At 41.8% G+C, this 20,774-nt stretch overlaps 1 protein-coding gene across 2 annotated transcripts in view; it reads right to left on the bottom strand.

The window, feature by feature from the left end:
- Nucleotides 1-20,774, bottom strand: part of LOC120936255 (adhesion G protein-coupled receptor F5-like) — a 285,594-nt gene that overhangs the window by 38,212 nt on the left and 226,608 nt on the right. For both annotated transcript variants that reach the window (XM_040348474.1, XM_040348473.1), the window contains exons 4-9: nt 15,181-15,321; nt 13,581-13,739; nt 10,830-10,933; nt 9,030-9,088; nt 5,223-5,362; nt 1,852-2,070 (exon numbers count right to left, since the gene is read on the bottom strand). In XM_040348474.1, the coding sequence (XP_040204408.1) occupies nt 1,852-2,070; nt 5,223-5,362; nt 9,030-9,088; nt 10,830-10,933; nt 13,581-13,739; nt 15,181-15,321 (822 nt within the window). The remainder of the gene's footprint in view (nt 1-1,851; nt 2,071-5,222; nt 5,363-9,029; nt 9,089-10,829; nt 10,934-13,580; nt 13,740-15,180; nt 15,322-20,774) is intronic.

Raw genomic sequence — 20,774 nt, forward strand, 5'->3', positions numbered from 1 at the left:
GTTAAAGCATAATAATACATATTCCACAAAAGATTTTGTGCCATTACTAAAGCCTCGTACACACGGTACAATTGTTGGCCAACCGAGCATCTGATTTTTGTCTAAAGGGTGTGTGCCAGGATCTTGTCTTGCATACTAACGGTACACAATTGTCGTGCCAAAAACACGAACGTAGTGAAGTACTTTTCTTAAATAATAAGGGCATAGATCACCTTGTGCAATAACATAACAAATGCACCCATATTCATAAAATAAAAAATTACATGTATTACATTTTTGAATTGAAGCCTGCAGATCATTGCAATAGTGATCAGCAAATTGTTTGTGCAAAGTACGTGCTTCTGCCATGCTTACATCCCAGTCTCAGTCAGGTACATACAGGGGTATGGACCTTTTCAAACATGGAAGAGTAATGGCAGAAAAAAAGTGGTCCATCGAGTCTACCCCATAAAAGCTGCCAACCAATGAAAATATTTCTGTGAACTCTGATTATAATGAATCACTTGAAGGAACTTTTGTAATTTTAGAACATCTCATGATAATAGATTGGGTGAAGTAAAGTGAACCAGGATGGGACAAATGTTGTAGATAACTATGACAAATGGGTTCCTGGTTTTTAATACCTTTATTTTCTCCTTACAGCTTTATTATCTTAATATTTATTAGCATATAACACGCACTTTTCCCCCCTGAAAATAAAGGGAAAATCATGTGTGCGTGTTATACGCCAATATTTTACCTGGGCTGCCTCGGATGGGAAGGGGGGAGCGAGCGCCACAGGATTACAGAGCGGGGATCTCCTGTTTGCTCAGCGGACACTGTAATATGAAGCCCCGCCTCCTGGGCTTTACACGTCCCGGCATTGGACCAGTGTTCTGCCTATCATAAGAGCCGGTACATCGTATTACAGTGGCCAGCTTTAGTTTCAGATGTAAAAGGCATTGGGCCAGATCCACAGACGAAGTACGCCGGCGTATCTACTGATACGTCGGCGTACTTTCAAATTTCCTGCGTCGTATCTTTGTTTTGAATCCTCAAAACAAGATACGATGGCTTTTGGGTTAGATCCGACAGGTGTACGTCTTCGTACGCCTTCGGATCTAAGATGCAATACTTCGGTGTCCGCTGGGTGGCGTTTTCCGCGTCGGGTATGCAAATTAGCGTTTTACGACGATCCACGAACGTACGCGCGGCCGTCGCATTTTCTAACGTCGTCTGTAGTCGGCTTTTTCTGGCGTATAGTTAAAGCTGGTATTTTTCTGCGTATAGATAGAATTGCCATGTTAAGTATGGCCGTCGTTCCCGCGTCGAAATTTGAATTTTGTTTTTTTTGCGTAAGTCGTCCGTGAATAGGGATGGACGTAACTCACGTCTAAGTTAAAAAATGACGTCCTAGCGACGTCATTTAGCGCAATGCACGTCGGGAAATTTCGGGACGACGCATGCGCAGTTCATTCGGCGCGGGGACGCGCTTCATTTAAATGAAACCCGCCCCAAATCCGCCCAATTTGAAATCCGCCGCCAGAAATACACTACGCTGCCGTAACTTCGGCGCAAACTCGCTGAGGATTCGAATATACGCCAGGTAAGGTACGGCGGCGTAGTGTTTCTCTGATACGCTGCGCCGATCTACATGTATGTGGATCTGGCCCATTGTCAGTGGAATACTGAGATCTCCTTGAGAGATAATTAACACCTATAAGCGTTAGCCGAGGTCCTCATGAAGAGCACACAACAGTATTAACAAAAGGGAACCCTCAATATTAGTATATAAGAAGGTGCACAATAGATCCATTTGACACTTTAAGCATACTGTATGCCCTTTTAAACAACAAAAGAAAAATGTCTTACCAGAATTATTTAATGCTGATTTTTTTATAGTTAAGTTAGACTGGATGCCACCAGGAACACTGGTTGTTGTGTATGACCAATTCAAATCATTTTCTATCTTCTGTGTGCCATTGAAGTACCAGGAAACATTCGAGTAAGTGGTGATATTCACAAAACATATTAAGCTTACATGGTCATTAACGAAGATGTTGTTTGGACTCACGCTGATGCTGCTCCAGCCTATGAAAATTCAAGAAAATAAGTCACCTTGGGATTTTACATTATTGCAAACCTATCCGGCAGACCTTTACCTTCAACACACACAAAAAGAAAATAATTGCCTCCCTTTGTAACATTTTTCAGCTTTCATTCTGTTGATTCTATAGTGATCTGTCACCAGCCATAACCTCACAGACGAGCCTTTTGCCAGATATTCAGGACCATAGATTATAATGATCAAACAGGCAAATGCAGCAAGGCATCCAGGAGAGCAGCCGTCAGTTACATATGTAGCGGCCTGCTACTTTCATAGCTGGCACTGCCTTAAATTTAGAGGGTGGTCAGAGATTTAACTACCTCGGACCGTACTGTTTTTTTCAAATTTGGGCCTCTGCTCCAGCCATGGCTGTACTGTGAGTGACCATTATTGTTGTCTGGGGTGTTGGTACCACCACCCCCCGTGTGTGGCCATCATGGCCGGGTGTGCGCGTTCAAGTGTTCCTGGTTCCGGGACCACGTTGGTCTGGAACTGTGATCTACCAAGTAGGCCTGGTAGTCAGACTGGGTCTACGTTTGCAGAGTGGTCCTGTGCTGTCCGTCCTGAGGGAGGAAGCCACGCGATGAAGAACCTGTCTTGGAGAGCACCGAGCACGAGGCTGGTATCTCGGGAGAGGCCTTGAACTTCATTGAAGGACCCACTGTTACTGAAAGTCTGAGTGATGGTCGCCTGTCAGTTCTGAATTTACAAGAGTTTATTCAAGAGAGATCCAGGTGCTTAATCCTGTGTTGAGAAGGATTCTGGACCGAATACATCTCCATATTATTGGGAAGGTCTGTGACAGAGACTTTGCTAAATTTTTCCGTGTGACACCCTGGCTGCTAGGCTGGTGAGAGAGGCATATCCAGGTGCGCAATACCCACTCTGGCTAGAGTGGCGACGAAAGCTACATTGCTGGAAGCAGGAGTGTTTCCGAATAAAGTTGTACACCTGAATCTACTACCTATTACCCTTTCCACCTCTTCAATTACTATTTTAATCTTTTACCCCGTTGGGTAATAAAGCAAAGAAAAATAAATCCTAAGGTGTGGACATTGAAGTTTCTTTTCTCAACTCTCATCAAGTACCGTAGACGGCGAAGGAATAGAGGTAACATGCCACCCAAAACAAACCAGCAGCTCCTTTGGGGGTAGTGCTACACATATATCGTAGGTGAGGTTGAAAAAAGACACAAGTCCAACCTATGATCCCTTATAATAATCAAGGCCATAATCCCTTATTATTTTACTTATTTTACCAGGGTGACAACTCTGTTTGTTCTGCTGTGAAATTGCACAGAACCATTGCCACCCTTTGTCACCCCATGGACAAGTACTTCCCCAGTGACATTGTACAGTTTGGTCGTTTCCGGGTTTACCGGAGCCGTCTGTAAACCCAGAAGTGGTCTGAGTGGTGGATAGGCAGGAAGTCGAGTGGGGGCAAGATGGCCCCCACTCGGCTCTATGCCCTTGGAGGACCGGAGCAACCTCTGACATCACTTCCGATTCCTGGGCTGAAAGAATTTTTCTTTTGAGGCAAAGTGTCAAAAGAAAATGTCTTTTGCTTTTAAAGATAAATAAGAGATCTTTTTTTTTTTTTTTACCCCAGATCTCTCAATAAAATGGACCTGTCATGCCTATTTCTATTATAAGGGATGTTACATTCCTTGTAATAGGAAAAAAAGTTATAAAAAAAAAATGATAGGGACAGTTTAAAAACCAAAAGTAAAATAAATAAGAAAAAATTAAAATAAAGTGCCCCATCCCTCCATGCTCACGCGCTGAAGCAAACACATACGTAAGTCGCGCTCACATAAGTAAACAGTGTTTAAACTACACATGTGAGGTATCGCCATGAACATTACAGTAAGAGCAATAAATAATTCTAGCACTAGACCTCCTCTGTAACGCTAAGCAGGTAACCTGTAAACTTATTAAAAGTGTCACCTATTAACCGTAGTTTGTCAGCATTCAACGAGCGTACACAATTTTAAAGCATGTTAGGTATCTATTTATTCAGCGTAAGATGTTGGCCTCGTACACACGACCGTTTTCCTCAACAAAATCCATCAAGAAACTTGGTGGCAGAGCTTTTTTGCCGCGGAAAACTGTCGTGTGTATGTTTTTCGTCGTGAAAACTGTTGTGGATCTCGACAAGAAAAAAAGAGAACAAGTTCTCTTTTTTCTCGTTGGGAGTCTCAATTTCCTCATCGTGTTTCTCGCCGGGCTGGTTTACGACGAGAAAAACGTTCGTGTGTATGCTTAAAAACCCGCGCATGCTCAGAATAAAGTATGAGACGGAAGCGCACCTTCGCTAAAAGTAGCGTTCGTAGTGGAGAAATCGAACTTCCCCTTTATAGTGCCGTCGTACGTGTTGTACGTCACCCCGTTTTGAGAACGACGAGATTTTGTCTTAACAGTTTGTATGCAAAGAAAGCTTGACAAGATTCTCGACAAGCCACTCATCGAGGAAAACAATGTTTCTTTTACAACGAGTTTCTCGGTCCTGTATACGAGGCCTATCTTTCACATTATATAAAAAATTTGGGCTAACTTTAGTGTTTTTTTTTTTTTTTTTTTTTTATGAACTTAAGCAATTTTTTCCCCAAAAAAAATGCGTTTGAAAGACTGCTGCACAAATACAGTGTGACATAAAATATTGCAACGATTGCCATTTTATTTCCTAGGGCCTCTGCTAAAATATATATATATATATATATATATATATATATATATATATATATATATAATGTTAGGGGGTTCTAAGTAATTTTCTAGCAACAAAAATACTGATATAAACTTATAAACAAAAAAGTTCCAGAACAGGCTTGGTCCGCAAGTGGTTAAAATTTGTTTTATTATTTTATTTATATATTTTCCACTTTTTTACATTAATTTTTTTCAATTTAACAAGTAACCTATATGATATTAGACCCCCCCCCCCCCCATTCTCCCCTGCTGTCCAATTCAGCTAATTAAGCACAAGGAATCACAGTTTTGAAACTGAACGTGACATAATTATCATCACTTACTAACTTTTGTTAGTCACAGAAGAAATCGGGAATGGATGTTGTACTATTCCCTCACAACATCCTTCAGCCAACATTTTAAGGAACTAAGTAAATAAAATGTCTTACCTTGAACCTTTTGTGTAATATAATCTGCTCTGTAGGGAGTGGTGGCTAATTCTTTTATTAAATTCATATTGGCAGTGCTAAGTACATCCGTAGTGGTAGGCTCAGAGACCACAGTGTAATCGGCAACAATGCTTCCAGGTCTGAAATTTAAAAAAAAGATCACTGTGTGAAAAAACTAAAGCCCAAATCTATTAAGTCAAAACATATTTTTTTTTGTCTTGAAGAGAGTAGGAAACAGTTTGGATTATTTCCTTTATAATCTACATCTAAACCAACACAATTGAACGTGTTTTGCACATTTACAGTTACATTTGAGAAAACCCCACTATATGCCTGTTATGTTTTGATATCCACACAGTATATTTTTTTAACTATATCTTACTTTATGTTTCTGAAGAGAAGGTGTCATGCCGCATACACACCATCACTTTATGTGATGAAAAAAAACGACACTTTCTGTGAAGTAAAAAATTACGTTTTTGAAACTTCAATTTTCAAAGACGAAGTTGCCTACACACCATCGTTTTTCTCACAATGTTCTTGCAAAGTGAGGTTTCGTTCCACCACGTTTTACCATTGAAGCTTGCTTCATAAGTAGCTTCTGGGCATGCGTGGATGAAAAAACGTCTTAGAAAACGACGTTTTTTGCTACACACGGTCAATTTCTGTGAAGTAAAAAGTGCACTTTTGAAAAACGACACATAAAATTGAAGCATGCTTCAATTTTTTTTGGTCGTTTTTTACAAGACATAAAACAACGTTTTCCCCCACACACAGTCAATTAAAGTGACGTTTTTAAAAACGTCATTTTTTTTCATCACATAAAGTGATGGTGTGTACGCGGCATCATGGCTGACTGCAAGCATTTGTCAACTAGTTCAGCGTAACCTGTCTCAATAGTTGGGCTGTGACAGCTGCTCAGTTCTCCTTAACAAACAATGTAGAAGTCCAGCTCCTAAATATTGAACTCTTGAAGACTTTATTCAAATCTAGTACAGCTGATGAGATGATCAAACTGCCTGCACAGTGCAGGGTTAATTATGGCAAATGCAACTTTCCAGCCCCCTCATAACAAAGAGAACTTAGTAGAATTTTTCCTTGCTTGAATTTCAGAAAACAGCAGGTAAGCTGCCATTTTTTGGTTAAATTATGCCACGTTAATGGGGACATATAACAAAAATAAAGTAGCCAATTTGCTGCAAAGGTGGAACTCTCCTTTAAAGTAAATTTTTGTTAACAATAGGAACCAATCTTTTTTGTGCTGCAGGAAAAATCATGTAAGTTAAATTCTGACTCGTTACTTCACATCTCAAATTGATCAAAGTAAAAAATTTGATATTTAATGCTTTTACTTTATATTTTATGTGCTAAAAAACAGACATGCACGCAATTGCAACATGGTTGTCCGGTAATTAGCGACTAAAAACAGGTGGTGAGGAGGCGATACAAAGCCTCCTCACTGCTTGTCTATTGCTGTCTGAAGTGCAAAAATGGATTTCACCTCAGACTGTAAAGCAAGTCTAAATAAGGCCTTATAGACAGCTAAAAAGATAATTGGTTTAATGCCTCAGAACTATGAAGGTACAATAAAATGGGAGGTCAGTTGGCCACAGTTTAGGGAACCCCTAGACAACTTTGCAGGAATCCTGGTAAGAATGACTGCTTTATACCAACTGCACTGGTCAACTTCTAATGTTCTTCGTTAGGGCCTATGTGGGTAGGCTGCTTCTCTCTAGACATGTGCAGAACAGAAAAATGTGTATTGTTTCTTTTGGATAGACTTGTTATGTTACTAATTACATTTTGTTGATTCGTTTCCTAATGCGTTTAGTTTCATTTAATTTTGTTTTGTTTATTAATTTTCTAACAAATTCCAAATTTTCGGAATGATTTGAATTCGGATCAGTTTCTAAATGATCAACCAATTTGAATTCTGTGTTAATAATAGCTGGTTGTTAAGGAAGTGGCAGGGAAGTAGGCTGCCGCGTCCTTAAAGCGGGAGTTCACCCTAAAAAAAAATTTTAATATCACATTGAGCTCACTTCAGAGATTGACCGTATGCTGATCTTTTTTTTTTTGTCGTACATACTGTAGAATCGCTATTTTTCCCCCGGCTTCCGGGTGGTGAATCCGGTGGGACTGGGCGTTCCTATCCAGCAGGCAAGTGATTGACCTGATGACGAACACTACCCCCGTCGCATACGGAGCATCACGAGTTGCCGAAAGAAGCCGAACGACGGTGCGCAGGCGCCGTATAGCGCCGATTCGCCGTTCGGCTTCTTTCGGCAACTCGTGACGCTCTGTATGCGACAGGGGTAGTCTTCTCCATCACGTCAATCACTTGCCTGCTGGATAGGAATGCCCAGTCCCGCAGGATTCACCATCGCGTCAATCACTTGCCTGCTGGATAGGAAATCCCAGTGTCGCAGGGTTCACCACCCGGAAGCCGGGGGGAAAAATAGCGATTCTACGGTATGTACGACAAAAAAAGAAAAAAGGTCAGCATACGGTCAATCTCTAAAGTGAGCTCAATGTAATATAATTTTTTTTTTTTTAGGATAGACTCTCGCTTTAACCACCGATGACTCATCATCTGGACTTCCCTGCTGAATGTAAACAGAATTGCCGGCAAATAAAAATTCTGAAAAAACAGCGTGGAGGCCCCCCCCCCCAATCCATACCAGGCCCTTAAATCTGGTGTGGCTTTTAAGGGGAACCCCACGTCAAAATTTAAAAAAAAAATTGCGTAGGCCCCCCCAAAATCCATACCAGACCCTTATCCAAGCAAGCAGGAAAGGGGGGGGTGAGTGCCCCCCAACCATACCAGGCCGCAAGCCCTCAACATGCCCCCCCAAATCACCTTATCCCCATGTTGAAGGCGACAAGGGCCTCTTCCCCACAACCCTGGCCCAGTGGTTGTAGGGGTGCAGGGGTGACTTATCAGAATCTGGAAGCCCTATTTAATAAGTGGCACCAAGATCTTGCCCCCCCCCCATGTGAATGAGTATGGGGTACATGGGACCCCTACTCATTCACCCAAAAAAAAGTATAGTGTAAAATAATTTTTGACAAGTCCTTTATTAAATAAAAAAAATCCCCAAAAACTAAAAAAAATGTCCCTTGAAGTAGATCCAATGATGAACGCCAGCCGCCAACACCTAAAATAAAAAATAAATAAAAAAAGTCTCTGCATTCGATGAAGGCTCCATCTCCTCCATGTGACAGTACTTAAATAACCAAGGGGCAGAGTCACCTGATAATGTCACCTTGTGACTCCAGGTACATTTGAATCTCTGGATAACCCCAAAAAAATAACGAATTGCACATGTCTACTTCTGTCCCCATAATATGGAAATGCAAAAGCAACATGAAGCAGGTCTAATGCACCTCAGGCCGCGTACACACGGCCAAGAAACTCGACGGGCAAAACACATCGTTTTGCTTGTCGAGTTCCTTGTGAAGCCGCCGAGGATCTCGGCGAGCCAAATTTTCCCATTGCCATCAAGGAAATAGAGAACATGTTCTCTTTTTGGCCCGACAAGATCCTCGGCGGTTTCCTCATTGAAAAGTGTACACGTGACCGGTTTCCTCGGCAAAAAAAAACAAAACAGCAAGCTTCTTGCTGGTTTTTGCCGAGAAACTCGGCCGTGTGTACGAGGCCTTAGAAGCACCTTAAACCAACTTGAAAAGCAACACTGAATTGTCTTTGTTCTTGCTGTCTGTTATAGTGCTAATGTGTTTCCTATAAGTCTCAATATCAAGAACTAAAGAACAATGGAGCACTACATCCTCATAACAATTTCTTACCTGAAACCTGTAACTTTGGCTGACTGGAAGCCAGGAAGCGTTTGATAAGATTTATTAAACTGGAGAACAAACAAAATGTAGATATGGGGTTAGGAACAACTTAGATATGGATATTGTGTCATGTTTTATTGTTTTACAGTAAATCTAAAGCTATGGTTATGGGGGATAGTGATTGCCGTAGGGAAGTAGGGTTGTAGATGTAGTGTGGAGGAACTAAGACTCCTATCATATTTCCTTTTCCTACTGTCCCAGAGACACAGAAGTGAGAGGGAATCTCTCTGAAGTGAGGGGAATCCCCTATTCACCAGAACAGGTTAATCCAGTGAAAGGTTTCCCTCACCTTCTGTGACAACTATAAACTTCTGGATTTCCCATCACTTTATGTTCTTATAAGAGTGGTCACCAGGACAAACAGAGGGGGTGGTTCTCCCCAGCGGTGACACAGACCGCAATAGAAACTTGAAGCGGAACTTCATTCTTTTTTTAAACATTCCATCTATTAACTTTGGATAGTAAAACATTTTTTTCTGCCAGTAAATACCTTATACATACCCCTTTCTCTTTCTTGTGTGGCCATTATCCTAAGCTTATGACACCATGCACAGCTCTCTCTCACTCTCATGAGAGTTTGCCAGGAAGGGGGGTCATAAGAGGGCTAATGAGAGCTGCAGGGCTGGAGGTGTGCCTCTGTGTAAATCCAGGAAGTGAACAGGCAGCAGCTTCAGCTGCCCACAGTTAAAATGGATGCAGCCAGACTCAGTGGAGGGAGATTTCTGCAGCATATTTGGCAAGTACAGAATCACTGTATATATAAAATCATATGCAAAGTGGTTGGAGGGAAGGTGTTTTTATTACAAACTATGTGAGCAGATTCTTTAACATAGTCTCTCTCTACTCCAACCAAAACTAAAAAATGATATCTAAAATAATAGACACTTAACCTTTTTTTAAATTTCAAAGTCCATTATTTAGTTAAAATATAAAAATCATTAAAGCGATTGTAAAGTTTTTTTTTTCCTTAAAAATAACAAACATGTTATACTTACCTGCCCTGTGCAGTGGTTTTGTACAGAGCAGCCCAGATCCTCTTCTTCCCGGGTCCCTCTTTCACTCTTCTAGCCCCTCCCTCCTGTTGAGTGCCCCCACAGCAAGCAGCTTGCTATGGGGGCACTCGAGCCAAGTCACAGCTCCCTGTGACTTGGCTCATTCAGACATGAAGTCCCGACCTCGCTCCACCCCCTCTCTCCCCTGATTGGCTAGCAGACTTTGACAGCAGCGATAGCCAATGGCGCCGCTGCTGTGTCTCAGCCAATCAGGGAGGGAGAATCTGGGACGACTGAGACACTCATGGACATTACTGGAAAGAGATGGACCTCAGGTAAGTATTAGGGGGGCTAAGGGGGGCTTCTGCACACAGAAGGCTTTTTCTCTTAATGCATAGAATTCATTAAGAGAAAAAACCTTCTGCTTTTACAACCCCTTTAAGGCAAGTTTTTCCGTCTGTAACTCCACACAGTAATGCAAGGCTTTCACCCTGGTGTAGAGTGTCGTGCTCGCCCCCTCCCTTAAGGGGGGAAGGGGGCGAGCAGGAGAGTCAGGACGCTCTCTACGTTGCAGATAGAGAAAGGAGCTGTGTGTTAGTGGGCGTCCTGACGCTCCTGCTCGCCCCCTCCCCCCTCAAGTGCAAAGTGGATTTGCCTTTTGTAAATAACCCCCAATGTCTATAATTGAGTCATATAGAAATTCAGTGCAATGTGTCATTTTATAACATATTCTTGTCATCTGCATATTTAAACCTACCGAAGTCTCCAGAATGTTTTTGCAGTCTTGGTATGCGGATGAAGCTGGGTTCAGAAAATCAGATGTAAAAACATTCAAGATTGTGAGGCTCATTTTTGTGGCAACTGTAAAACAAAGCATACAGCATGTAAAACTAGCATGGTCCTGGATGATACTGGGCCCTATAGGGAAGTAAACACTATTGCAGCCGGAAAATTGTAAAAACAACAGAACAAATACCCTAGTGTTGCTCCGTGCAGAATGAAACTGGTCGTGTAGGTTGTATGTAGAAAGAGATAAGGACCTAACTGCTATACAGTAGTGTTAAAATTCAAAGTGACCTTCAAATGAAACAAGAAAGCAAAGTCTGTGTATAAGGCCAACGCGTTTCAGGAGCTCAACAGTGTCCCTTTCATCAGGGCACAATGTAGGTAGAAACTCTAGGTGATTAACTTGATATAAGTTATCATTTCTATTGGTTGAACTAGATGGGCTTGTGTCTTTTTTGCAGTACTACGAAGGGGCAGCCTTCAGGCAAACTCACCAGCAGCTGTAGGTAGGGTGACCACGTGTCCTGGATTGCCCAGGACAGTCCTGCATTTTGCAGGTCTGTCCCGCGCACCTTCATTCCAGGACAATAGTGACCCGGAATGAAACTGACACAGCCACCCCCCAAGCCAAACGAATGCCCCCAAAAAAGGCTGCCACATCACCGCTTTACTCACTGACAGTACTTGTCCTGTCCGGGAATGCCTAAAGAAACACAGTCCCCGCCCCCTGCTTGTGATTGGAGATATCATAAATCCCCCTTTTGTGTCCAATCACTGTGCTGTGATTCATTACACCACAAGCTGATTTTTGGGAAGGGGGGTGTCCCTGAATGGTATTTTGGAAATGTGGTCACCCTAGCTGTAGGTTGTATGTAGGCTACTATAACTGACTTCTAGTGGTTGGCTTGGTTGTGATGGTGATTCTGTGTGTGGCTTCAAGATTTTTTGAAGCCACTTACTGTTAACTAGACATGTGCACAGAACATTTTTTCGTTTTTTTTTGTTTCGTTTCGTATCGTTCCGTAGGTTCGTTCCCGTTAGTTTTTCGTAAGACGCCCGTTTTCCTGTTCGTTCCCGTTCGTTTTTCGTACGACGCGATTTTTTCGTATTCCGATCGTTTCGTATTTTGGTTACCGTTTTATTTTCGTACATGCGGGATGGTTCGTTATTCTGTTTAATTCATGTTCGTTACTTGTTAGACAATAATTTTCGTGAATTTTCGTCATTTTGTACTTTCGTAAATATATCGCGGGATTCGCGGCACTTTCAACACGCGGCTCATCCATATTAACTATTGTTAAGCCCCATAAACTTGGTCAGACTTTTTTAACAACAAACATAAAAACGATCGTTTTACCGAACGTTCATTCGTTTTTAAACTCCATCAGAAAACCATTTTTGGGTTTCAGGTTCAAAAGTCTAGCCAACTGATCTCCCTTCAGACGAAAATCCACAGAAAAATTTATTTGTCTTTACTGTACTACTGTAATCAGCACAAAAGAGAAGCTGCTTCACTAACTACACTCACTGTCCATTTAAAAAAACTAAAATTACATCTATAACAAAAGATTTGTATTCTGTATTTTGAAACCAAATTACGAACAGAAAAAAGGAATTCAGAATACAGAATACAAATCTTTTGTTATAAGATGTCATATGAACATACAAACAGAAAAAGGATTCAAACAAAATACAGAATGAAAATCTTTTGTCAGATGTCATATTCGTTCTTTTGCCGTTTTCGTTTGGTCGTATTTTCGTCGGATCGTTCATTCGTATTTGCGGTTGTTCGTTATGCGACTCATTCGTAATCCCGTCGTTTTCGTATTTTGGTGCTTAAATTTTTTCGTATGTACACATTATTCTGCGGGTACGAAAATGAACATTTTCGTACGAAAATAACATTCGTACGAACGGGAATGCACATATCTACTGTTAACATGCAAGTACTGCGCTACTATGACTCTTACCATTTATGTATATATCCTTTCAGTGGTGACTGAACTTGAAATACTTTTTCCATAGAATTTTTGTTGGCAAATTTCTATAAAGGGGGGGGGGGGGTGGCAGGTCGTTCCTCAACCCCTGGAAATTGCGTGCAGAAGATGATAACACATGTGCATAGCCAATTTGTACACACCTACAAGGGCCAGGTTAGAGTGGAGCCAATTATGTACCAGCATGTTTTGGAGTGTGGGAGGACACAGGAGTACCCAGAGGAAACCCACGCAAGCACAGGGATAGTATGCAAACTCCATGCAGATAGTGACTTGGGTGGAATTCAAACTAGGGACAAACAAGGCTGACAGTGCTCAGGGGTTAAAGTGATTGATTATGAAGTGGCTGCAATGATCCACAATGTATGCTCAGTAAACGAACAAAATAGTTACCACACTGACTTTGAAGCTGGCCCGGGCACTGATGGATCACTGTGTCCGAAACGAGGAAAACCATTGGGAGGCACCAACCACCAAGCCGGACCCGCCTGCATGTGTGGATGGCGTCACTGGAGCCCTGGGCGGTTGGGCGGTACCCAGAAGAAGGAAGCCGCTGTAGCCAGCGTAGAACGTGTTTCACGCTCATGCCCTTTTTCAAGTTTAAACCATGGACGCCCGTGTTGCAAGGTAGGCGTGCTAATTACTAAGCCAATTTGTTCTATTAAGATGTTATTCTCAAGGTAACAATTCATACACACACAGGACACATACTGTTGGTTTCTCACCTGTTTGGGGCTGGCAGAACTGAGTCGGAAATGTTGAGCTCTTGATGCAGCTGCAGTCACTGACACCGGAACATTGAGTGTACATGGCACACACATCGGATGACCACATATACCCCCTCTCACAGGAACACTGCACCACTGATCCTGTTTGGTTACAAGCTATGGGGAAGTACAGAAATACACAGGGTGTCAGAAAAGTAAAAATAGTTTTGTTGCTCGGCGTGAGTGTGCATACAGAACTCAAATAATTAAACCCTGGCACATTGAGCTGGAGAAGTCCAGTACAATTCAGCATGATATGATCATTCCTAACTCTTTCTGCTAAGGTTTTTTATTTTTATTTTTTTCCAGACATGACCTACATCAAAACTAAAGGCATTTTCCTTGGAAAGAGTAAGGGTGGGTGTTATAATGAAAAAGTGATACTACAGCGCTATTGTGGTGAATACAAAGGAAAAACAACAACATGGATAACCAAATAATTAAAGCTGCATACATAAAATGAATACTAAATTAATAAAAATGTGATGTGATGTAATGATGCGCTAAAATCAACCCTATATGCTGTACAGTGATAAAAAGTGAATAATATGAACCTAAATAGGTATTAAATAAACTGTGACAAGCCCAAAAATTACATAAAAAGTGTCAATGTGATAAAAGCAACAATATGCAAATCATAGTCCATTCATCTGAACTGGGTAGGAAGTGATGGTAATATCCTGTGATACTGAATTCCTTCCACCCTGCTTTACCCGACCACTTGCATACGACACTTCCTTAACCAAAACAACGGCTCATATGGAAGAAATAAATGACAAAACAAGACCTCATTGCGCAATATGAAGCGCCAAATAGAGTAAAAAACACGACAACGATACGATCGCACTCACGAATCCTCTGGACAAAACAGACTTGCAGCCTCGCTCAGTGTAGCGATCTCCTCATGCGGTGTACGACACCTTCGATCGCGGCACTTGGCTCCTCCCCCTTATAACCCCTGCCATTTTTTTGCCATCTATATCCCATTGGGGCAATTTCCCTTCACTTCCTGTCCTATAGCCAAAACAGGATGTGAGAGGTAATCCATCACAAGTGAGGGAATCACAGGGTGTTACCAGAACTAGTGTCCCCATTGAAAGATGTCTTCTCTATTCCTGTTCTGGTTACAACCCAATATTTGAGATTTAATTTCACTTCAATTTTCCATGATCTCCCTAACAGTTCTAATACCACTCAACTCTATCCAAAACGGAAAAAAAGTTTTGCCTTTAGTTATACTTTAGAGGTATGTAAAAAAAAAAAATGGCGCCCCTGTTTGGCTTATAAATTATACACAGGGCACCAATAAACATGCAGGTAATGCTTTACTTTTTAGTAACTCTAACATGCTTTGCAAACTGTGTCATGTATGCGCTCTATAATAAATCTTTTTGGGGGAAAATTACACTTAAACTAAAAATACTTATAACAAAGTTTTTGCAAAAATATTATATATATATATATATATATATATATATATATATATATATATATATATATACATACATACATATAAAAATACCAAAAGCTATGTAATTTTACAATGGTGAGAACTTACCTGTGGTCACTTTGATACTTGTGATATTAGTGTCTCCAGTGCCCAGAGCCAAGGGGAAAGTGAGATTATTGGATAGGTACTGCTTTATTTGGATAGCCATAGAAGGGTCAGGAATACTAATCTCAACATCAAGAATGTAGTCTATTAAAAAATAAGAATAAAGACAATTAGCATAGTGTTATAAGTGTTTCCAATCATATACACTAAAATAAGATACATTCATTTAAAGTGTATCTTAATCCCAAACCAAAAACATAAGTTTACTTAGATTTTGTGGCTGCATTCTTTTGTATTTTCCATTTTTTTCCCTTTAGGCCTCGTACACACGGCCGAGGAACTCGACGTGCCAAACACATCGAGTTCCTCGGCCAGTTCAGCACTGAAGCCGCCGAGGAGCTCGGCGGGACGAGAGCTCCCATAGAGCAACAAGGAAATAGAGAACATGTTCTCTATTTCCTCGCCGAGCTCCTCGTCGGCTTCCTCGGCCAAAAGTGTACACACGGCCGGGTTTCTCGGCAGAATTCAGCCAGAAACTCGGTCGGAAGCTGAATTCTGCCGAGGAAACTGGTCGTGTGTACGGGGCCTTATTTTCATTTGGTGATCCTGCAATCCTGGGTGGCTACACTCAATCCTCCACTGAATCTTTTGAGGGAGCCATGGTTCTCACTCAGGCTACAAACAAGTCTACCTTTGTTTATATCCATTTAGCCGGATTCAGGTAGAGCGGCCTTTGTTTCAGTCGGCGTAACGCATCCCATTTGCACTACGCCAACGTAACATAGTGAGGCAAGTACTGTATTCACAAAGCACTTGCCTCCTAAGTTACGTTGGGGTAGCGCAAATGGCCCGGCGTAACCCCGCCTAATTCAAAATAGGCAGGTAGGGGGCGTGCTCCATGTAAATTACCCGTGACCCCATGTAAATGAGGGCCGTTGGTACGGTGCCTTTCGCGCGCATGCTCAGAATCACGGCGCAAATACCCCCTACGTAACGACGTCGGCTCAATGCTTTCGACGTGAACGTAACCTACGCGCAGCCCCATTCACGTACGCTTACGCAAACGACGTAAAATGCGACGGCTGTTCCATCGTTTATACCTTGCATGGGCTGCGCCATCTTTTTGGTGGTTTATCTTTACGCCGGCGTATGTCTAACGTAAACGGCGTATCTTACTGCGACGGGCGTATGTACGTTCGTGAATCGGCGTATCTTGCTCATTTACATATTCAATGCGTAAATCTACGTACACGCCCCTAGCGGGCAGCGTAAATATGCACATAAGATACGACGGCGTAGGAGACTTACGCCGGTCGTATCTTAGCCAAATTTAAGCCTATCTGGTTTCCAGAATACTCTTAAATATACGACGGCGCGCATTCGGACTTACGACGGCGTATCTACTGTAAGTCTTTTTGAATCTGGCTATTCATGTGTGGACTGATTAGTAGTACCAGAAATAAGATAACATGGTTCTATACTTTCATTTCAACTCACAGGAAGTGACTAGCTAATGACAATGAATGCAGCCACCACATCTAAGGACTGCTAAGCTGCCATATATACATTTTTTTATTTAATTTTTAATTTTTTCATTTTTGTTTAGAGATCTAAATTCTAAAATAAATTAGTCATCAAGCAGAAAAACAGTTATACATTTGTTGGTGTGTATTTTAACCAATAGATAGGTACTGTATGCATTACTCAAAAAGACCTGTAGGTGGTGCTGCCTACTTTAGAAAGACTAATTTCCCCAGACTTCTAGGAATGGAAAATCCAACAATACTGCCAAAAAAGCAAGAATCAGATAAGAAAAAAATGCTTGTAATTTTGAGCCTGTACATTGCTTGTCATGTAGATAGATAGCTAGTCAGGCTGAGAAAAAAAAGGACATAGCCATCAAGTTGAACCAAATGACAAAAATAAATATATTGAAGACAGCCATCCTCAACTGTAAACCTGATCCAGAAGAAAGAAAAAAAACCTTTAGAATGGGTGATACAATTAGCTCAAATGGGGAAAAAAAACTTTCTTGATCCCTAAAGCAATCAGCTATTCCCAGAATTTACCTTTTAGATTGTAAGCTCTTACGAGCATGGCCCTCATGTATTGAATTGTATTGTAACTATACTTTTTCCTTGTATATTGTAAAGTTCTGCGCAATCTGTTGGCATTATATAAATCCTGTATTATTATAATTTAATAATTATTAAAGATTGTAATCATTTATAACAAGAATAAGAATACAAAGTTATGACCTAATATTAATAATAGCTAGTTATATTGTGGTAATTTGAAAACATATCCAGCCTTTTCTTACAAAGTAGTCCAATCCAGGTTGTCACAGCTCTTACTGTGGAGAAGTCTTTCCATATTTGGACATTGAGGTGACTGTGGACGTATTAGTGCACTTGCAACAATAAGAACTGAGTATTGTCCGTAACCCTTTGTTTTTTTGTTTTGTTTTTTATTTGCTAAATTTAAAGGGTTAGTTCGCCTTTACAAAAAAAAAAATGCTCATGCAGGTAAGGAAAACCAGTCGATAAAAACAAACTGTGCCTTTCTGGCCAAAGTTAAATAATGTCCTTGCAATGGTATAGCCAAGTGATGTTGAACCTTGGCACCCCAAATGTTTTGGAACTACATTTCCCAAGATGCTCAACTATACTGCAGAGTGCATGAGCATCATGGGAAATGTAGTTCCAAAACATCTGGGGTGCCATCACTGGTATAGCCCATTTGCGTACCTCCGAAAGCCTGGCCAACAAAAACTCCCAGAGATAACATCTCACCCTTCATGCCTTGTTGCTAGGATGTATTTCATTTTAATGATGTATTTAAACAAAGTGATCACGTTCCTTTTGTCCTCCCCTTATCCTCCTTGTCTCAAGAGAGAAATAATTTAGTTGAGTGGTCACATGAGCAAGCTTTGATCACATGGTGTCCTCCAAAGGGTAAGTTAAATTTTTTAAGTGGCAGGCTATGTATTTCCCTTATGGCTCTTCCTTTAAAGCGGGGGTTCACCCAAATTTTTTTTTTTTAATATTAGATTCAGGCGAGTTGTTAGAAGCACAATCAGGTGTTTTTCTTTTAATTATTGCAGTACATACCGTTTTAGAGATAGATGTTCTCCGCGGCTTCCGGGTATGATCTGCGGGACTGGGCATTCCTAATTGATTGACAGGCTTCCGACCGTCGCATACAGCGCGTCACGATTTGCCGAAAGAAGCCGGACTGCGAGTCGGCTCTATAAGGCGCCTGCGCCCGATGTTCAGGCCGAAAGCCTGTCAATCAATTAGGAACACCCAGTCCCGCAGATCATACCCGGAAGCCGCGGAGAACATCTATCTCTAAAACGGTATGTACTGCAATGATTTAAAAAAAAAAAACACCCGATTGTGCTTCTAACAACTCGCCTGAATCTAATGTTAAAAATTTGTTTTTTGGATGAACCACCGCTTTAAATAGACATTCCAGTTGGTTTACTCCCGAAAAATCTGAGTTGGAGAATGGGGTGCTTTGTAGTAGTCTTAAGCTGGCCATACACTGTTCAAATTCTGTCCTGCTCCTGATGGGTTGGCTGAGATTGGCTCAGTGGGTGGCCCTGTTGGCTGCCTCCTGAAGGACATCCCATAATTGAAAAATGTATAGGGCCAGGCCAGGTTAAAAAAGCTGCATCCAATTAGATGCAAGCACTGTTCAGGTAATTTGACAGCCAGTGGGGTCGGCTGTCACAATACAATAGCTGCAGCATGAAATTTGTCCATCCACGCTGTATAGCACAGATATAGGAATGTGTTAAATTCTGAACGGAAAAGCTAAACGGAACAAAATTGAAACATGTATAGCCAGCTTTAAACTGAACCTGTCATGAAAGAAATATGAGGCCTACCATTGCAGACCTCCCTCTGAGGCCTCGTACACACGAGGGGACATGTCCGATGAAAACGGTCCGCGGACCTTTTTAATCGGACATGTCCGCTCGGAGATTTCGGTCTGATGGTTGTACACACCATCAAACCGAAATCCGCACGGACAGGATACGCGGTGACATGGCCGCACCGTCGCTGCGCCGATGACGCGTCGACGTGCGCGACCCTGGAAGGTCAATGCTTCCACGCATGCATCGAATCACTTGGACGCATGCGAGGGCTTTCAGGCGAGCGGACATGTCCGGTAAGTCGTACAGACGACCGAACATGTCCGACAAACAGGCTTCCAGCGGACATGTTTCTTAGCATGCTAACAAAAATTCGTCCGCTGGAAACCTGTCCGATCCGCCGGAAAATTGTCCAGTCGACCGTACACACGACCGAACATGTCTGCTGAAACTGGTCCGCGGACCAGTTTCAGCAGACATGTTCGGTCGTGTGTACGAGGCCTGAGCATTCTAGTTTCCTGGCTGCAACTTGGCCGGGCCAGCAGACAGATCAGGTAAGCTAGAGAAAAGTCCTTGCATACTTGATCTGGGTCACAAATTCAAAGCACTGAAGCCATTGGATTCGCAGGGTGCAGTGCAGAAGAGAAGTGAATCAGAAAGCTGAAAAAATACTTAGTGGGCATGTCCACCTAGAACTGATATTTCAGTTTTGGGTAAATGCCATCAAGTTGGACCAACTGCCTTTTTTTCATGCCACAGGCTCCCCAGCCAGCAGCATAGTTTCCATCCCTGAGATCCATTCCCACTAGAAGACTGCATCCATTTCTAAATGCCGTACCTTCCCTGTTTAATTTTGAATTTAGTTTACAACATAGAATATGCAGCAGGAGAGGTGAGCCTCCATAGCAGGGGTTGGAAGCTCTGGCAAGGAGATCTTACTGTTGACGCCCCTGAGATTTATGAGACAGCGTATTGTTTTCTGGCGGTCTAACCCTCCAAAAGTTTAGAAGATAGAGAGCATCCTATTCATCACCCAGCTATCTGATCCAAGGCTTCATATTTATGTCCGGGGATTATAAGGGAGAGGTTGTACCAGCTCTGCTATCTGTTTCCAGACCAGATATCAGCTGCAGCCCTAGCAAGCCAAGGCCAGGAGGGCCCATACAATCATGTGCTCACTATGGATACCAGAACATTTAGATTTATACATAATAGTCATTTTTACTCTGCTGAGAAAATAAATGTCTGCAAGAAAAGCCAAGATGTGTTCGGAAAGGAGGGAGCTTTGAGTAAAAACAAACTATGTGTGTGATTGATGTTTTAAGACGTATGACCTAATATCTCATTAGCTTTTTTTTTTTCTCTGCATTTCCCATTTGGTGTTGCCTGACATGCCCTCTAACCCGTAATTAGTAAAGATCAGCCTAGATGACATGGCCTGATACAAACCTCTCAGTATTCAGGGCATAATACCTGGAAAGCCACATACAGTACCTCCCAAAAGGACATCAAAATAGGAGCAAAAAGTATAACCAGGCAGGTTATAATGAGGCGGGCCAAAAGGAACCAAAAGACCTCTTCCAGGCCAGTCTGAAGCTCAGTAGAGCCTTCTTATACCAAAAAGTTTCTGCTTGTGTCACTTGTAGGTGGTGTGCAGTGTGTTAAGGTGGCAATAATTCCCACAGGCTGATGCGATAAAGAACTTGTATTGAAGTAT

Source organism: Rana temporaria, chromosome 4 (genome assembly GCF_905171775.1).
Source record: "Rana temporaria chromosome 4, aRanTem1.1, whole genome shotgun sequence".
Lineage (NCBI taxonomy): Eukaryota > Metazoa > Chordata > Amphibia > Anura > Ranidae > Rana > Rana temporaria.